Source organism: Chlorocebus sabaeus, chromosome 11, assembly GCF_047675955.1.
Source record: "Chlorocebus sabaeus isolate Y175 chromosome 11, mChlSab1.0.hap1, whole genome shotgun sequence".
NCBI lineage: Eukaryota > Metazoa > Chordata > Mammalia > Primates > Cercopithecidae > Chlorocebus > Chlorocebus sabaeus.
The window spans coordinates 28,732,737-28,747,888 of NC_132914.1; the positions used below are offsets into that span (position 1 = coordinate 28,732,737).

At 40.4% G+C, this 15,152-nt stretch overlaps 1 protein-coding gene across 3 annotated transcripts; it reads right to left on the minus strand.

The window, feature by feature from the left end:
• Positions 1–1,136: 1,136 nt before the first annotated feature.
• On the minus strand, positions 1,137–14,447 carry PTHLH (parathyroid hormone like hormone). Of its 3 annotated transcripts, XR_012094475.1 has the most exons (5): positions 13,891–14,447; positions 13,413–13,655; positions 12,781–12,903; positions 6,401–6,823; positions 1,137–1,611 (listed from the first exon to the last, which is right to left on the minus strand). XR_012094475.1 is itself a non-coding variant. In XM_007968038.3 (4 exons), exons 2-4 carry the CDS (start codon positions 12,879–12,881, stop codon positions 1,602–1,604), a joined length of 534 nt encoding a protein of 177 aa, XP_007966229.1. In that variant the 5' UTR covers positions 12,882–12,903; positions 13,413–13,655; the 3' UTR covers positions 1,137–1,601. The 3 variants fall into 3 exon arrangements, 2 of the variants coding, with proteins under 2 accessions (XP_007966229.1, XP_007966230.1); XM_007968038.3 differs by lacking the exon at positions 13,891–14,447; XM_007968039.3 differs by lacking the exons at positions 13,413–13,655; positions 13,891–14,447 and adding an exon at positions 13,072–13,381.
• Positions 14,448–15,152: the final 705 nt, after the last annotated feature.

A 15,152-nucleotide genomic window follows, 5' to 3' on the forward strand; every position in this document is an offset into this window, starting at 1 on the left:
AAAGGAATACAAATTGTTCTATTATAAAGACACATGCACGCATATGTTCACTACAGCACTATTGACAGTAGCAAAGACACAGAATCAGCCTAAATGCCCATCAATGATAGACGGGATAAAGAAAATGTGGTACATATACACCATGAAATACTATGCAGCCATGAAAAAGAATGAGATCATGTCCTTTGCAGGGACTTGGATGGAGCTGAGGCCATTATCCTTAGCAAACTAACAAGGAACAGAAAACCAAATACTACATGTTCTCACTTATAAGTGGGAGCTAAATGATGAGAACACATGGACACATAGAGGGGAACAATACACACTGAGGCCTATTGGATAGTGGAAGGGAGGGTGAGAGGAGGGAGAGGATTAGGAAAAATAACTAACGGATACTAGGCTTAATACCTGGGTGATGAAATAATTGGTACAACCCCCATGACATGTGTTTACCTCTGTAACAAACCTGCACATATACACCTGAACTTAAAAGTTAAAAAAAGAAAAAAATATGAAAGAGATTCCACATGGCATCACAACCAAGCTGTTTGGAACTAGAATTCCAGGAACTGTGATACCACAGGAAAGCAATGCTCACCTTTGAGAGCTTTTTGAGTAGTTACTTATTTCCCAAACTTGAGTCTTTCTCCTTTCTGTTAGGAACCTTAATAGGCGGTATTCTCAAGTAGCTCTTTTATGTTTAATATTGTTGTTACTAGTAAGAGCAAAATCCCTTAAATTACACTCTACATTGGTTAAAATTACCCATGACCTTATAGTCTCTGATGGGCCTCCTTCCCTTTTTTCCAGCTCTGGCCAACCTTCTGGACTTAATGTCTTTAATCCTTTCTCCTGATTTCTTTCTGCTGCTTTTCTGCCCACTCCTGTCTGAACTTCAAATTGAATGTACTTTATAAAATGACATCTAGATGGTTCAGCCATGCTGTTGACTTGAACTGAAATATTGGACAAAATACATTTTAAGTTGTTTTTAACTAAAAGCTAATGTAGAATTGTTGGAATGTGTACCCACATAAACAAATTATGTTCAAGATTATATTCAAATTGCTTTTTAAAAAGACATATGTTCCTTCTATTAAAAATCTTAAAGGATAGAATTCACTCGAGTCATGATGTAATTAGATTATATTTTATTAGACATTCTTTACAAATTTAAAATACTGCTATTTTTACATGCACAGAGGAAAATCAATTTGGATAATTATATTTAGGCATTCATTAAAATCAACCACAAAATAGAGACACTTTATTGTGTCATTTATCAACATACTTGATATGTATATCTAAAGTGCATTATGTTACAAAAAATATAGAAATTCAGCAGCACCAAGATACATTTACAAAATAAATACATCAATTGACAAAATAAATTATGGTAAATGTGATAACAATAATTGGATTAGCCTTGGCAAAAAAAATATTCACAATGACCAATGTGCAGTTTCATAGAGCAATGGGGGAGACAGTTTTATTCCAATGCATTTACAGTATGTACAGACAATAAATATTTCTAATACTTTCCATATGTTCACTATTACAGCATCCTGCAATATGTCCTTGGAAGGTCTCTGCTGAAAATTTCAATGCCTCCTGCAAAAAGAAAGAAGAGAAAGAAAAGGAGAAAACAGGTTAGTTTTCTTTACAAATAAAAACATAAAATATAAAGGATATAAGCTAATGAACACAAAATCACAATGGAAAGAGATTCAGGGAACTTCTTGTAAATATCTCCTACAAGAGGTACCTGCCGGATCCACCTGGATCTCCATAACCTCTGTTACAGGCAGGGTCTTCAACCTGACTTAGTCCATGTGTGCGGAAAGGAAAAGGGCCTGCATTTCCAATCATGCTGTCAGAAAAAAGGAGACTGTGGAAAAATTTTCTAAGATTGCCAGCTGGCAAGTTTGGGAAGAGAAGGGACAAATTTGAGAACTTGGAAATGAGGTTAGGTTGGACCATCCATTATCAAATACAATTCACTTGGGAGTTATTCTTCCAGTGACACCTGAATTAGGCAATCCAAAGCTTGTTTATTTTGTTCAGGTGCTCATTTGGCCAATCTCTCACAGCATAGTGGGCCGTGGTGAGGATAGTGGACGTGTGGGACTTTGGTAACAATTGAAGGATGTGTAGTTTAAATAAAGTTGATGATATAATGATATCCATCTTAGTCGATGATATGATATTTGGCATTTCTTTAGCTGTCTTTAAACACTAATGAATGAAACTATTATTGGATTTTATAATAGTTTCCAAAGCCAAAACTAAAGTAGAATCATTTGTCTCTCACTCTGTTGGTTTTTGAATGGATTTTCTGTTAGCATTGGGAAAGTCTATTGTAAATGAGGGAATAATTAAGAATAAATTAATTTAAAAGTATAAAATAGCAGTAATTCCTATTACCATGTCTGTTTTATTATTCCAAAGCTACTACTTGGAGCTGACACCTTTTCTAATCTATCTAAATATTGTAATGACAGTATTTTAAGATGGGTTAGTGGAATTTTCTCTGCTTTTCTCTCTCCCTTTCTCTTCTCTTTGTGTGGTCTATGTATTTGTTCCCAAGAAAACAACTGTAGAATGGAATTTGATTTGCTATGACATTGAATTAACAGTCAGAATTGTGGTAGAGTTTTTACATGGCAGACATATATGGATGTAAGACCTATAAAACAGTATATTCTTAACAATTTTGGAGTTTTCTGTGCCGCTTACAGAAAAAGCAAATTGAGAATTTAGAGTGTTTTAATGTCAGGTTATTGACTTCTTCACCAATGGTTTTGGTGGGAATGTTAAAATCACTCCCAACTGCAAACAAACAAGAGTTTAAGATTAAAATTTTAATTGGCGAATGGATGTGGATAGATGAAATGAATAAAGCCAAAAAGATGACCTCGAAACTCAATAATCTGCATACTCTACTGATTTTTAAATGTGTTTGTACTAAATGGTATTTTGTGGATTGGGATTAAGAATAACACAAACAAAGAGGGAAGGAAGAGGATTTTGAACAACTATTTTCTCAGAAAGAAAGAAAGAAAGAAAAAGAAATAAGTTAAAGGACCAAGGAAAAATCTTCTATGTATCTCGCCCTGCCCAGATGTTTGCTCATTCTCCTTTCTTTTGATTTCTCCTTTAACAAAGGCATGTATTGGAATAGACAAGTAAAACATATAACATGACTTAAAAGCATATGTGTATGTTTACTATATGTGTGTGCATATGACAGCATTCTACATTCCTAGCTCTTTTTACTATGGACTTTTAATATTTTTCTAAATCAGTATTTTCCAAGGCAAAATGATATGATTTATAACAAATGAGTCCCACTGTATCTGGATATCACATTTGCAACATTGAAAATTCTAAAATATAATCCCCTCAATTTAAAGCTATATATTTTTCACTGAATGGTTCATGTGAGAGGAAAATAGACAATTTTACCTCAGTAGTTTTTTTCTAAAAGAAGGCTGTATTATTGGCCAGGTGTGGTGGCTCACACCTGTAATCCCAGCACTTTGGGGCAGGTGAATCACCTGAGGTCAAGAGTTCAAGACCAGCCTGGCCAACATGGAGAAAACCCATCTCTACTAAAAATACAAAAATTAGCCAAGCATGGTGATGGGCACCTGCAATCCCAGCTACTCAGGAAGTTGAGGCAGGAGAATCTCTTGAACCCAGGAGGCAGAGGTTGCAGTGAGCCGAGTGCACCATTGCACTCTAGCCTGGGCAACAAAGCAAGACTCCGTCTCAAAAAAAAAAAAAAAAAAAGGTACTGTATTATTTTTCAAAATATTGTATGTATTATAGTCAAGTGCATGCTTGCCATCTCATCAGACCTCTTGGTTCATCATGTAATAATGTAAAAAGACTAAGGAGGGGATGTTAATAAAAGACTTGTCACTTATAAAACTTTAAAATAGGTATTCTGAAAAGATTTTATTTGGATTACAAAATTTGCAAGGCCCCATACATTCTCATCAATACACTCCTAAACTTCCTCACTCTTCCCTGAACCTCTGTTGGATTATGTTGGGAGAGTGCCAACATTTGGCTGCCAAACAGTTCTTTCCATGAATGTCCCTCACAAACAGGGAAGAGAAAGGAAAAGCAGAAACCTCCCGTTTCTTTCAGCCCTAGGTCTGGCTTTGATTAGGCCACTGCCTAATTTTCAGTGGACCTACTTTAACTTAGGGGTAGTTCCAGCCATAAGAATTGAAGAGTGTTAATTTTCATCAATTTTCCAAATACTTAAAGAACATTGCAAATTTGACATGAATAAAATCCATCAAAAGTTATTTATACCTGTTTTTATAACTTACATATATACATATATATACATATACTTTTTGCCTCATAGAAACATACCCCCCTAGATAGATAGATATAAATAGATAGATGATAGATAGGTAGATGGTACAATCAGAACTAGGTCTAAAAACACCAAAATAATATGCTGCAATTTATTGTTTACTATATGACATATATGTTTATATATATGACATGTTTATATATGTATATATATGATAATGGATAAAATAGGAAATAGGTTTTGGCAATAAAGTAGGGTCCTTGCATTAGTTATAAACACATATAGTTAGGATCCTATCTTCAAATACACTAAATAGGTGCAGTAAACCAGAATTTATAGGGTTTGTTACCCTTTAGAGATCCATTAGATGTTTGCAGGATAGGTTATTCACTGTGCTAAAGATTTTTCTAGTGTCATTGCCCATTGATTACTGAAGCTGTACCACTTATCCCATATGATTGTTATTTTATGTGCTATTTAATGACGGGTTGGCCAGCTTAAAGAGAGAAATAATGGTGAATAGGTTCAAGCTCCCCTTTGAAACATCATCCTATAATCCTGTCTGTAGCAGAGTCAAAGGAAATGACTAAAGAAGTAACAGGGGACTCTTTAAATAATGAGATCATTAGTTGCATATGATGTGTTCTTCTGTTGTTTTCCTTTTTTTTTTTTCAAACCCCACAGAAGTGCTGTACTGAAAAATGAAAAGAAAAAAAAATCCATTCAATGGAAATGCATGGATAAAGAAGCAGAGCGAACATAGCACTGGTGTCAGAAAATAGGGAGATAAATCTAGCTCTGGGGCTACCTATTTCAATTCCAAGGACTACTCAGGTCTTTTAGCCATGGAATGCCTTGGCTTTCTATTTTATAAAATGAGATTAATATTTGCCCCACTTTTTGCCTCATAGAAACATACCCCCTAGACAGATAGATAGATATATAGATAGGTAGATATAGATAGATATATAGACAGATAGATAGATAGATATAAATAGATAGATGATAGGTAGACGGTACAATCAGAACTAGTTCTAAAAACACCAAAATAATATGTTGCAATTTATTGAGTGTTTACTATATGACAGACATTTAATCCACATATAATCTCATTTAGTCAAAACCAAACTCTATGAGGTTGGTACAGTTATTATCTTCATTTCACAGAAGATGTAAGTGAGTCTTAGAAAGGCAGAGTAACTTGCCCTAGGTTGTGAACTTCAATAAATTTAGACCCAAGACTTGGCCCTAAGTTATTTGATCCCAAACTCTAGGAGTGTCATTATTACCTGGATCTGTGAGCTAAGGATAAACAAACCACATAAATGTGAAGTTTTATTTTTCCTATGGCATTACCCTAGAAAAATTATTTCATCTTGCCGATGGACAAAGAGATACATGAGAAAAACCTATATCCTTGTAAGTTAATACTTAAACATTCAGAAACCATTTATTTTTTTATGAGCTGGTAGAAACCAGAGTTAAATTTAATTAAACAAATTTAAAGCATATGTTTAAAACATAACTTAAGTTCTTTACATTAAAATAAATTTGAGATTTAATTAAATACATTTAATTAAATAAAAAGTGTGAATGGCTCAGAATCGTTTATGACATGATGCTGTTTTGCAGTGTTTGTAGATAATATGCTTCTATATTCTCCCTTGAAGTGAAAGAACCTAAGAAATGAAAAACACTAAAGAAAGTTTGCCAAAGTGTGAGAGTAAGGGGAAGAAACACACTTCTCCAGCAAATTATGAAGATGGTCACTAGCTTCTGAAGCTTGAATATGAAATTACTTGGTAGAGTGGTAAAGGATTGATGTTGGGTGACGGTGGAATGGGCTCTAAAGCCTCTCTATGGTGCTGGAGGATAGGGGTGTGTGTGGTAGGGGGTACTGCTTTAAGGCAGACAATATTCTGACTTATTCTCTATCAGTTGCTGCACAATTGATAGAGATACAGAAAGGGAGAAAATTCTAGGTTTGTGCAAGCCAAGGCAGAAGGGAGGCTCCAAAACCCAGCTGAGAGCACCCCGCTGAGGCTACGGGCCAGAGAAGCCTGTTACCGTGAATCGAGCTCCAGCGACGTTGTGGAGGTGTCAGACAGGTGGTCCCCTTCTAGCCCACTCCCAGTCACTCCAGAGTCTAACCAGGCAGAGCGAGTTCGCCGTTTTTTCTTTTCCTGCTCCTTGCGTTTCCCGGGCTTGCCTTTCTTTTTCTTCCCGGGTGTCTTGAGCGGCTGCTCTTTGTACGTCTCCACCTTGTTGGTTTCCTGAGTTAGGTATCTGCCCTCATCATCAGACCCGAATCGCACGGAGTGGTTCTTTGTGTTGGGAGAGGGCTTGGAGTTAGGGGACACCTCCGAGGTAGCTCTGATTTCAGCTGTGTGGATTTCTGCGATCAGATGGTGAAGGAAGAATCGTCGCCGTAAATCTTGGATGGACTTCCCCTTGTCATGGAGGAGCTGATGTTCAGACACAGCTCTTTTGCTTTGAAAGGAAATAGTAGAGGGAAGAAAACAGTTACATTTTACTCGTTGATGGAGACAACAAAGACATGAGTAGATCTCTTTAGTTTTCTAGTTGGTCCACCGCAAGACACAAGCTGGATGGGTAGCAAGCTCATTGCGCAGGGAAGGGTAACCTGTGGGAAGGAAAGAGCTGGCAGTTGAAAGACTCCAGCTCCCGGTCCCCGTTCTGCCACTCACTAGGTTGTGACCTTGGTGGGATCATGAACATTCTTGGGCCTCATGGGCTTCAAATGTATAAAAGGAGGGGTCAGAGACAGTGATTTCTATAGTGCCTTCCCAATTTAAAACACTATGATTCAGTTATGATCAGAAATAGAAACCACAAATACAAATAGAATATCTCTTCACATTTTTCAGAGTTCTGCTGAGAAAATAAATCTAGAAGTCCCAGCCTGGGAAATAAAAGGCAGCTGCTGCTTTTACCTGAGTATTCTCTCTTTGTTTCTCTCTCTTTCTCTCTCTCTCTCTCTCTGTCTCACATACACACACGTGCCCCATTAAGAAAATAATAATATTGGATCTCAAAGAACAGCAAGCCATAAGAGTAAAAGCAAACAAAGGCTGAAGGAGAAGTGAGCAGTGAAGCCTGTCTAGGAAACCATCTGATTCACAGACTGAACTTTAACATTTTAGACTACTGGCTACCAAGAACATATATCTGAAGGTCAATCGTCAGAGAGAGAGAGAGAGAGAGAGAGAGAGAGAGAGAGAGAGAGAGAGAGGGAATGTGTATTTTTCTGTAAAGTAATGGGTGGTCTCCTTAAAATGGGTTTCTTTGTGCGCTTAAATGAGCTCATTCTATTTCTTCTGTGCTTCATGTTCTTTTTTTTTTTAATTTAGAACTTCAGAGAGTATGATCCTTACTACTTAGTTGAGAAGTTCACTTTTCTATTTGCTCTCTTTGTCTTAAAATTCTCTAGGAAAAAATATAAAGGATTTTTCTATTTAAATGACACTCTAATGAAAATGTTGTGAAAAAGAATAAACTAATTCTCTATCAATCCTTTTAGATAACACCCAGACTCTTGCTTAAATGTCCATCATGTATTCTTTTATTATTTTGTGTATATAATTAACCTTTTTTTTTTTTTTGAGATGGAGTCTCGCTCTGTCGCCCAGGCTAGAGTGCAGTGGTGTGATCTTAGCTCACTGCAAGCTCCGCCTCCCGGGTTCACGCCATTCTCCTGCCTCAGCCTCCTGAGTAGCTGGGACTACAGGTGCCCGCCACCATGCCTGGTTAATTTTTTTGTATTTTTAGTAGAGACGGGGTTTCACTGTGTTAGGATGGTCTCGATCTCCTGACCTTGTGATCCGCCCACCTCAGCCTTCCAAAGTGCTGGGATTACAGGCATGAGCCATGGCGCCCGGTCATTATTAACCATATTTAAGGACTGCATCCATTAATCAGTCATGTCATGCCTGCTTCAACTCTGCATTAACTCCAATTTCTACCACTGGAATAGTCCTCCAAACTGGCCCATCCTCAAAAGCATCTGAAAGTGTTTCCCAGGGCTACATCCCATGCACTTACTTCCCTGAAACAATGGTGTCTGGGTCCTTTGTTGCCTTTGTTGGTGCAATGTCTTTAACTCCTCAGAGAAATAGGAAAATAATAAATAGCATTATTACTGCCATTGTAATTCATTGTATTCACGGGGAAAGTGAGGTCCAGAGAGGTTAGATGACTTGCCCTAATCTACACAGTGAGAACTGGCAGAGCCAGGGCTCCAAAAACTAGGTCTTCTGATTCTAAAGCCAAGAGTGCTTTTTCAATTTCCTCAACCCTTTCTCCTGTCAAAGCGGAAGCTGAAGCTGAAGTCACAGCCTGTTCCTGTGCTAGGGAACATGGTAAGGAGAGTACAGGGTATATGCATGGGGCATAGAGTAACAAGCCACCACAATAATGGGCAGATTGGACAGAAATTTATCAGTTTCCTTGAAGATCAAGCCTATTGCTCCAAAAGTTCATTTTCTTCATCAAAATTAGGAACTACAAGAGTTTGGATTATCACTGGATGAATGAGTCGAAGAAAAGGGTAAGAGATGAAAATACAGTCATCATTTCTCCGGCCCTTCTAGCAAGAATGTCAGCTACCTTCTAGTATTTTCGTGTGTGGACTGACTTGAAGCCATGTAGCTCATTCAAAAAAGACATGACTTAATGGAAAGAAATGTAACAGGAGCCTGGTTTAAATGAGGCATGAAGGAGTCTCTCTTTCTTTTAGAAGGTACCACATGTGACTAGATTAAAATTCACTTACTCTGTGGCAATAGTTAGTATTCTGGAAACTTTTAAGAATCTACAAGTTTGAGGCTTTGGTACAAGGTATTTATATCCTTTAATAACATTTTTAAAATAATAGGACATATTTCATAAGTACTACAGTTTAATAAGTATCTTTTAGCAAAATGTCACATTAAAAAGAAGTTCTTAACCACTGATAATTTACAGTTTTGGGGACTTTTATTTCTTTTCTCTGTTCCTGGCAGAAGCCCTCCTCTTCTGTATTGCTCTCCAAATGGATAAAGTGTAGCCCATTTTAGCTTAACTTGAGGCCAAAACTTTTAATGGTTGGTCTATTCTAATTAAGCCACCATTGCTCATGCCCCTTCTCATGGGCATATGTGCTTGTCATCTTGGCCAGCCTGTCAACTGTGAGTCACAGTGCCTTCCTAACTCAAGCTGCATTTTCCCAGGATAGTTCTCTTGGGAAATGCAGTGATCATTCTATCCTTCTATTTTATAAAAAGCCTACAATATGGTACAACTTTGTTCAATTTAAAATAGTACATTGCTTATGAGGGACAAAGCTTTTCATCTGCCTTTTGGGGGAAACTGTTAGTATTTTAGAAAACACAAGTTTGCTTAAATGCTAAATCGGAAATGTTGTTAGACACTTAGTATTTCAAAAACTTCTGCAATTGAAGTATTGTGAAGAATGAATCTCTCACTAGGCAGTTGCATTAGAGGATCGGGAATATAATGGCATCAGTACAAACTAGATATATAGAGGTAGTGAGTAATAAATTCAAATTAAGGTGGTTTTCAATTTAGGTAAATCTAAAATATTTAGGTTGTAAATATGGCTTCAATAATAGTCTTTTACTCAATTTGTCTGTAAACATTATGTAGCACGATGGTTCACCTGACATATACATTCCTAAGCTCCAAAATGGAAAAACAGGTATGTTATACATCATGTTCTCCTTTGATTATTGTAAAAAAAAATTACAAAATTTGGGGGAAATCCTTATCACAGATAACTCTAAATTCGGCTGAAACACAGTTCTCTCTTTTTTTTTTTTTTTTTTTTTTTTAAATCACTTCAAGGGAGTTTTTAGGGAAGAAGCTTAAATTTCTAAGGAACTATCAAGGAACAGAGGGCATAAAAACAGTGATGGAAATTCCCTTTCCAGCACAGGAAGAAGCAGTATGCTTGTACTGATGCTAGGCTTCTAAGGACGGACTCTGTGTTTGAGAAGAAAAGTTCTGTGGTACATGCAAGAGACAGGGTTAGGGTGTTAGAGTTAAGATGACTCACCAGAAGGTCCTTCCAACCCAAATGACTCAGCAGAAAGTTATGCTTTTCATTAAGTGGAATAGACCCAGTCTGGCTCCCAAGCAAATCAGCCAATGATGTTTTAGGTTTCTGAATCTGATGGAGTTCCCTCTCTAACTTAAACATAAAGACAGCCACCTGCCAAAAGCCTTGTTCATCTGCACAAGAACATCCATAGGCCTCACTTTCCAATATCCAACTTGATCATGCTCCAGCTCCATTAATTAAAATCTTTGGGATTAACAGGTTTAAAAGACTCACAATTTGTAACTGCCTCCTTTGCATGGTTTAGGAAGTCTTATTGTTATAGTAATTTCCTCTCCCTTAAAAGTTAGCATCTAGTTTAAAAAAAATCTATACTTCTAAAGCAGTTTCCCTAATACTTGGTGTGAAAACTGGGGAGTAATATGGTTTGATTATATGTTAAAATTTCTTTCCAGAAACTAGCTTGATTTAGCATGATGGCAGACTTATGTTTTGTCTAGCACACAAAATTTACTGTTACTTGGCAGCAAGACAAAAATAATGACTTGTTTTTAAAAACTCCATTTGGCCATAATAATTTGATGAAACATCTTCATCTACTGATGATTTCAGCCTCCATGAAAAACCATGCCTGTAATGTGATGATCTATTACCCATTAACTATGAGAATGTTTTGTGGTAGTTTTATAACCATCTGCTGAGTGTGAGTGTTTAACTACAATATTATATTTCACCCACAAACAAAACTATAACAGTCACTGGCTGCTAAATGGTTTCTGATGTGTGTTTTGTAAGGTGCAACAAAGAAAGTTAAAAATAGCCTTTAGGACAACTTAGCAGTATTTTTATGCCATAGTTGTATATCTAATCATGGCTCATTTGCTGTTTCTCAAAAGAGAAAACAGGTATTCTTAAGCAACGTTAAAGAAAAAATTGGCTCTGTTCCAAGGTAGTATTTTTTAACCAAATAAATATAGTATTTAAGTATGCTTTTAAAAATTCAGTCTTCATTTCTATTTATATATGAATTTTAAATTATAGAATTTAACACAAGTCTCAAAATGAGCAAAAAGTCTGAAGACAATTTTCAGAAATACATCGGTAAAAAGTTGATCTGAAGAATACAATGCAGCTTTATCTTCGGTATAATGTTCTACACAATTTGCCTTAGGAGATTCATAATAGATTTTCATTTCGATGCCAAGGTTTAGACATGTCTCAAGTATTTTCATTTAAGGATTTTCTTCTCTAATAATAATAGACCACGAGCACGCATAAAACAGTTGCCTTTTTGTACACCCTCGGGAATTTACAAGGAGGCACCATAAACCTGACTGTAAATATTAGATGCTGCTATTTTTATTGTTAGTGTAAAAATTTGCCTTAATTCCTTCTCCAGAGTCAAACTCTTCTTCTCAGTTCTCGAACTTTATAATCTTCCCATTCTGAACACTGAGTCTGCAGTTTAAAGATCACCCGAATATGGTGTTACACACATTAGTGAACTGCTAGGTCCAACAGATTATTAAGATCATGTTACTCTATCACTCTTCCAAGTTTTCAGTCACACGACATAGTGATATTTCTCTGGTGTGCTTGGATGTATGATTATTTCAAAGTCGAAGTTATCATTAAAAGAATCACCAAGTGAGAATGCCAAAATACAAGTTTTCAGTCTACAATGCAAATATTTGACTCCGAATTAAAGAACTGTTAGCAATAACTCCAAGAAAAAAAAAGTTTCCACACCTAAAATTCATTTTGGAACCAAGCACTCTAGCGTTCCTGAACTGTATCAATACTAACATTGGAGTCTTGCCACTGCAAAGTTGTTACTACTTTATTATATAATATGCTTTCATTATGTAATATGGTCCTATTTTATATGCTTAAAATTATGTCATTCATAATAAAATTAGATGTACGGCTTTTGCTTTTTCACACGCAAACCGCCACCCACATTCAGTACGTATACAAGCGCGCAGACCATAAGTCCCCAGGACCGCTCAGCTTCCTCGGAGTTTCAGAAGCTTCCTGGGTCCTGACAGTAACAACCACCCCCCACCTTTTTTTTTTTTTTTCTCACTAGAGGCAGAGGATCTTTCCCTAGAAGAGATTCTGTGAAACGCTCCCTCTTATGGAAACACACATAAAATCTGTCTCTTGCCTGTCTCCCCTTGAAGATCAACCAGTTCTCCCACCGGGTTTGAGGACCCGGACTCAGGCCCTGGCAGGTATCCGGGATGGTCCCTCTCCCTAACCCGGGCGAGGAGCATCGGTGACCGCTGCAAGCCCTCGGCAGCGTCCCAGCTTGGCAGCCCCTCCCCCTGGCCTCCCCAACCCGGCGCCTTGGGGAGGATGGGGCACTTACAGGCGGCGGCTGAGCCCCTCCACCGAGCGCCCGCAGGAGGGCACCGCGTAGCTCAGCAGGAACACCGCGACGCTCCACTGCTGAACCAGTCTCCGCTGCATCGTCTCCGCTCGCGCTCGGGACCTGCAACAGAAGGGAGAGGGACCCGAGTGTCAGTCTGGACTCTTCATCTCCCCGCACTACTCCGCTTCCCCTTTTTAGCCCGGTCTCAAAAAGCCTCTTCAACATCAAGGGCATCTTCCAAGTTGAAAAGGAAAAAAAAAAAATTATCTGGAGCCTCTCAGCACTTACTTATTTAGCAACCGGCTACTCCAACTGTGCTTTCTCCAAACCACACAGCCAGAAAGAGCAAAAAGGGAAAAAAGAAACAAATCAGAGGCGCTTCCTCTGAAATAGCGAAAATGAAATGGTTTTATATATGCATCAATGATAAGTAATGTGTTTACACGTCTCCCATAGCAATGTCTAATTAATCTGGCCAGCAGTTCTCCTGGGTTCGTGGAACAGGGCTAACCGCCTCCTAAAAGAAGAAAGTTTCCCCCTCTGAAGTCAGCTTCTTTGAGAACCAGGCCCTTTGGTTCCAGAGCCACTTGTAGCGAAACCCACATATATATACATAGCTGTCTGTCTACCTCCTCTGGTGGGCTGGTTGCTTCCGGAAAGTTGATTCCACACACCCTGAGAACAAGTTTCAAGAGCGTGTGTCGTCTATCAGGAGGGCCAGGTGGCGGCGAGGGCGGGTCGTTAGCGGCAGCCGGAGCGGCAGGGCGGCGGCAGCCCCGCTTCACGGGAGGGGAGACATGCCGGTCGGGCGGCGCAGGTTGGAGGCGAGTTGAAAGTCGAGCGGAGGAATGTTCACACGCTCCGAGGCAAACCTGCCGGAGAAGTGAGAGAGTCGCAAAGAGGTGGCGCCCTAGGAACGCGCGCGGGGCGAGCGAGGGCGCGAGCGGGCGCGCGGGGGGCGGGGGCGGCGACGGGCGGCCCGAACGGGCCCCGCGCCGCCCGAGCGAGTGGAGGGGAGCCCCGAGCAGGGAATGAATAGCGAGCAGCGGAGCTCCCCCCTCCCGCGCTGCCGCCCCCGGAGCTGTCCGGAGCTCTACCGAGCCCCACCCCGGAGCTTGGGCCCTGTCGCGCCATCCCCGGGCCGGGGGCGTGGGCGGATCCGCTTGCTCCCTCCAGGCCCTGCCGGCTCCTGCCCGCGCGCCGGATCCCGGAGCCGAGATCCCCGAGGGCGTGCGGACGGCCCCGGGCAGCTGGCGGTTCCCGGCGCGCCGGGCTGGACTAGCGGGCGCCAAGACCACCAGGGGCGGATCGACGAGGAGGAGGCCAAGGAGCAGGGCCGGGGACCACGAGCGCCCGGGAGCCTGCGCGGAGAGGACGCGGGCTGTTGGCCTGTGAATTTAAGGAGCCCGAAGCTCGCCTGGCAGCTCGGGGCGATGGATGAGAACCTTCTTCCCTGGCTCATTCCCGGGATTAACTGAGTGGGGAGCATCGGCTAGAGAGAGGGAGATCTTTTGCTTAGAAGAGCAAAAACAGTTCCAGACTTCAGATCTAAATTGCACTTTTTGCAGTTTCAGAACTGCTGGTAGACATCTGGAGCCGGTCCAAAAAAACCCGCGCACAGGAGAGATCCCCCTTTTGAATTGCAGAGAGGCACCGACACTCCTGGGGCACGCACACGGCCCTTTTCACCCATGGTCAGGAGTCTAACCCATCCTTTCTCTGATACCCTACCCGTTTGTCCCCTCCCCCTCAAAAGTGCCTGATTACAGATTCTAGGAAGATTGTATCCGAGTCACTGCAGCCAGCGGACAGACGCAGCGGAACTATGGTTGTGTGCTGCTCTGCTTGGGAGAAGCGACGGCAAAGCAGAGGTTCTTTCCAAAGCTAATGGGCGGGGAAGAAAGACTGCTCGGAATGACTGGGTAGTATCATCTAGGAAAGGATTGCAGCGGGAGTGGATACCCGCCCGAGGGCTCCTCTAACTTTGTGAAAAGAGCGCGAGTGACTGGGAACCATTCAAGGGATATTTGTCTTCTAGGCAGTCCTGCTGGTAGGGTTCATTAGTTTCTAGAAGGCTAGTGTGATTTAGAGACTTGAGATGATTCAAGGAGTGTGGCCTTTATCAAGCCTGGCCTTCCGGGTGATGCTCCACATATTTTACCCAGGGTGGGAGAAACAGTGGCCTCTCACCGAGACCCTCGCTCATCGGGGCTCCCCACTGGGTCGCTGCAGCTAGCTAGCAGTTAAAGTTTGCTGCTTAGTTTGGGTGGGGGGCATCTTTTCTTAGAAACTCCTGTCTTCCTCAGTTGATTACTGTAAACCCCATACCTTAAAAAACTTGACTTCCTCTCACTAACAAAGGAAAAAAC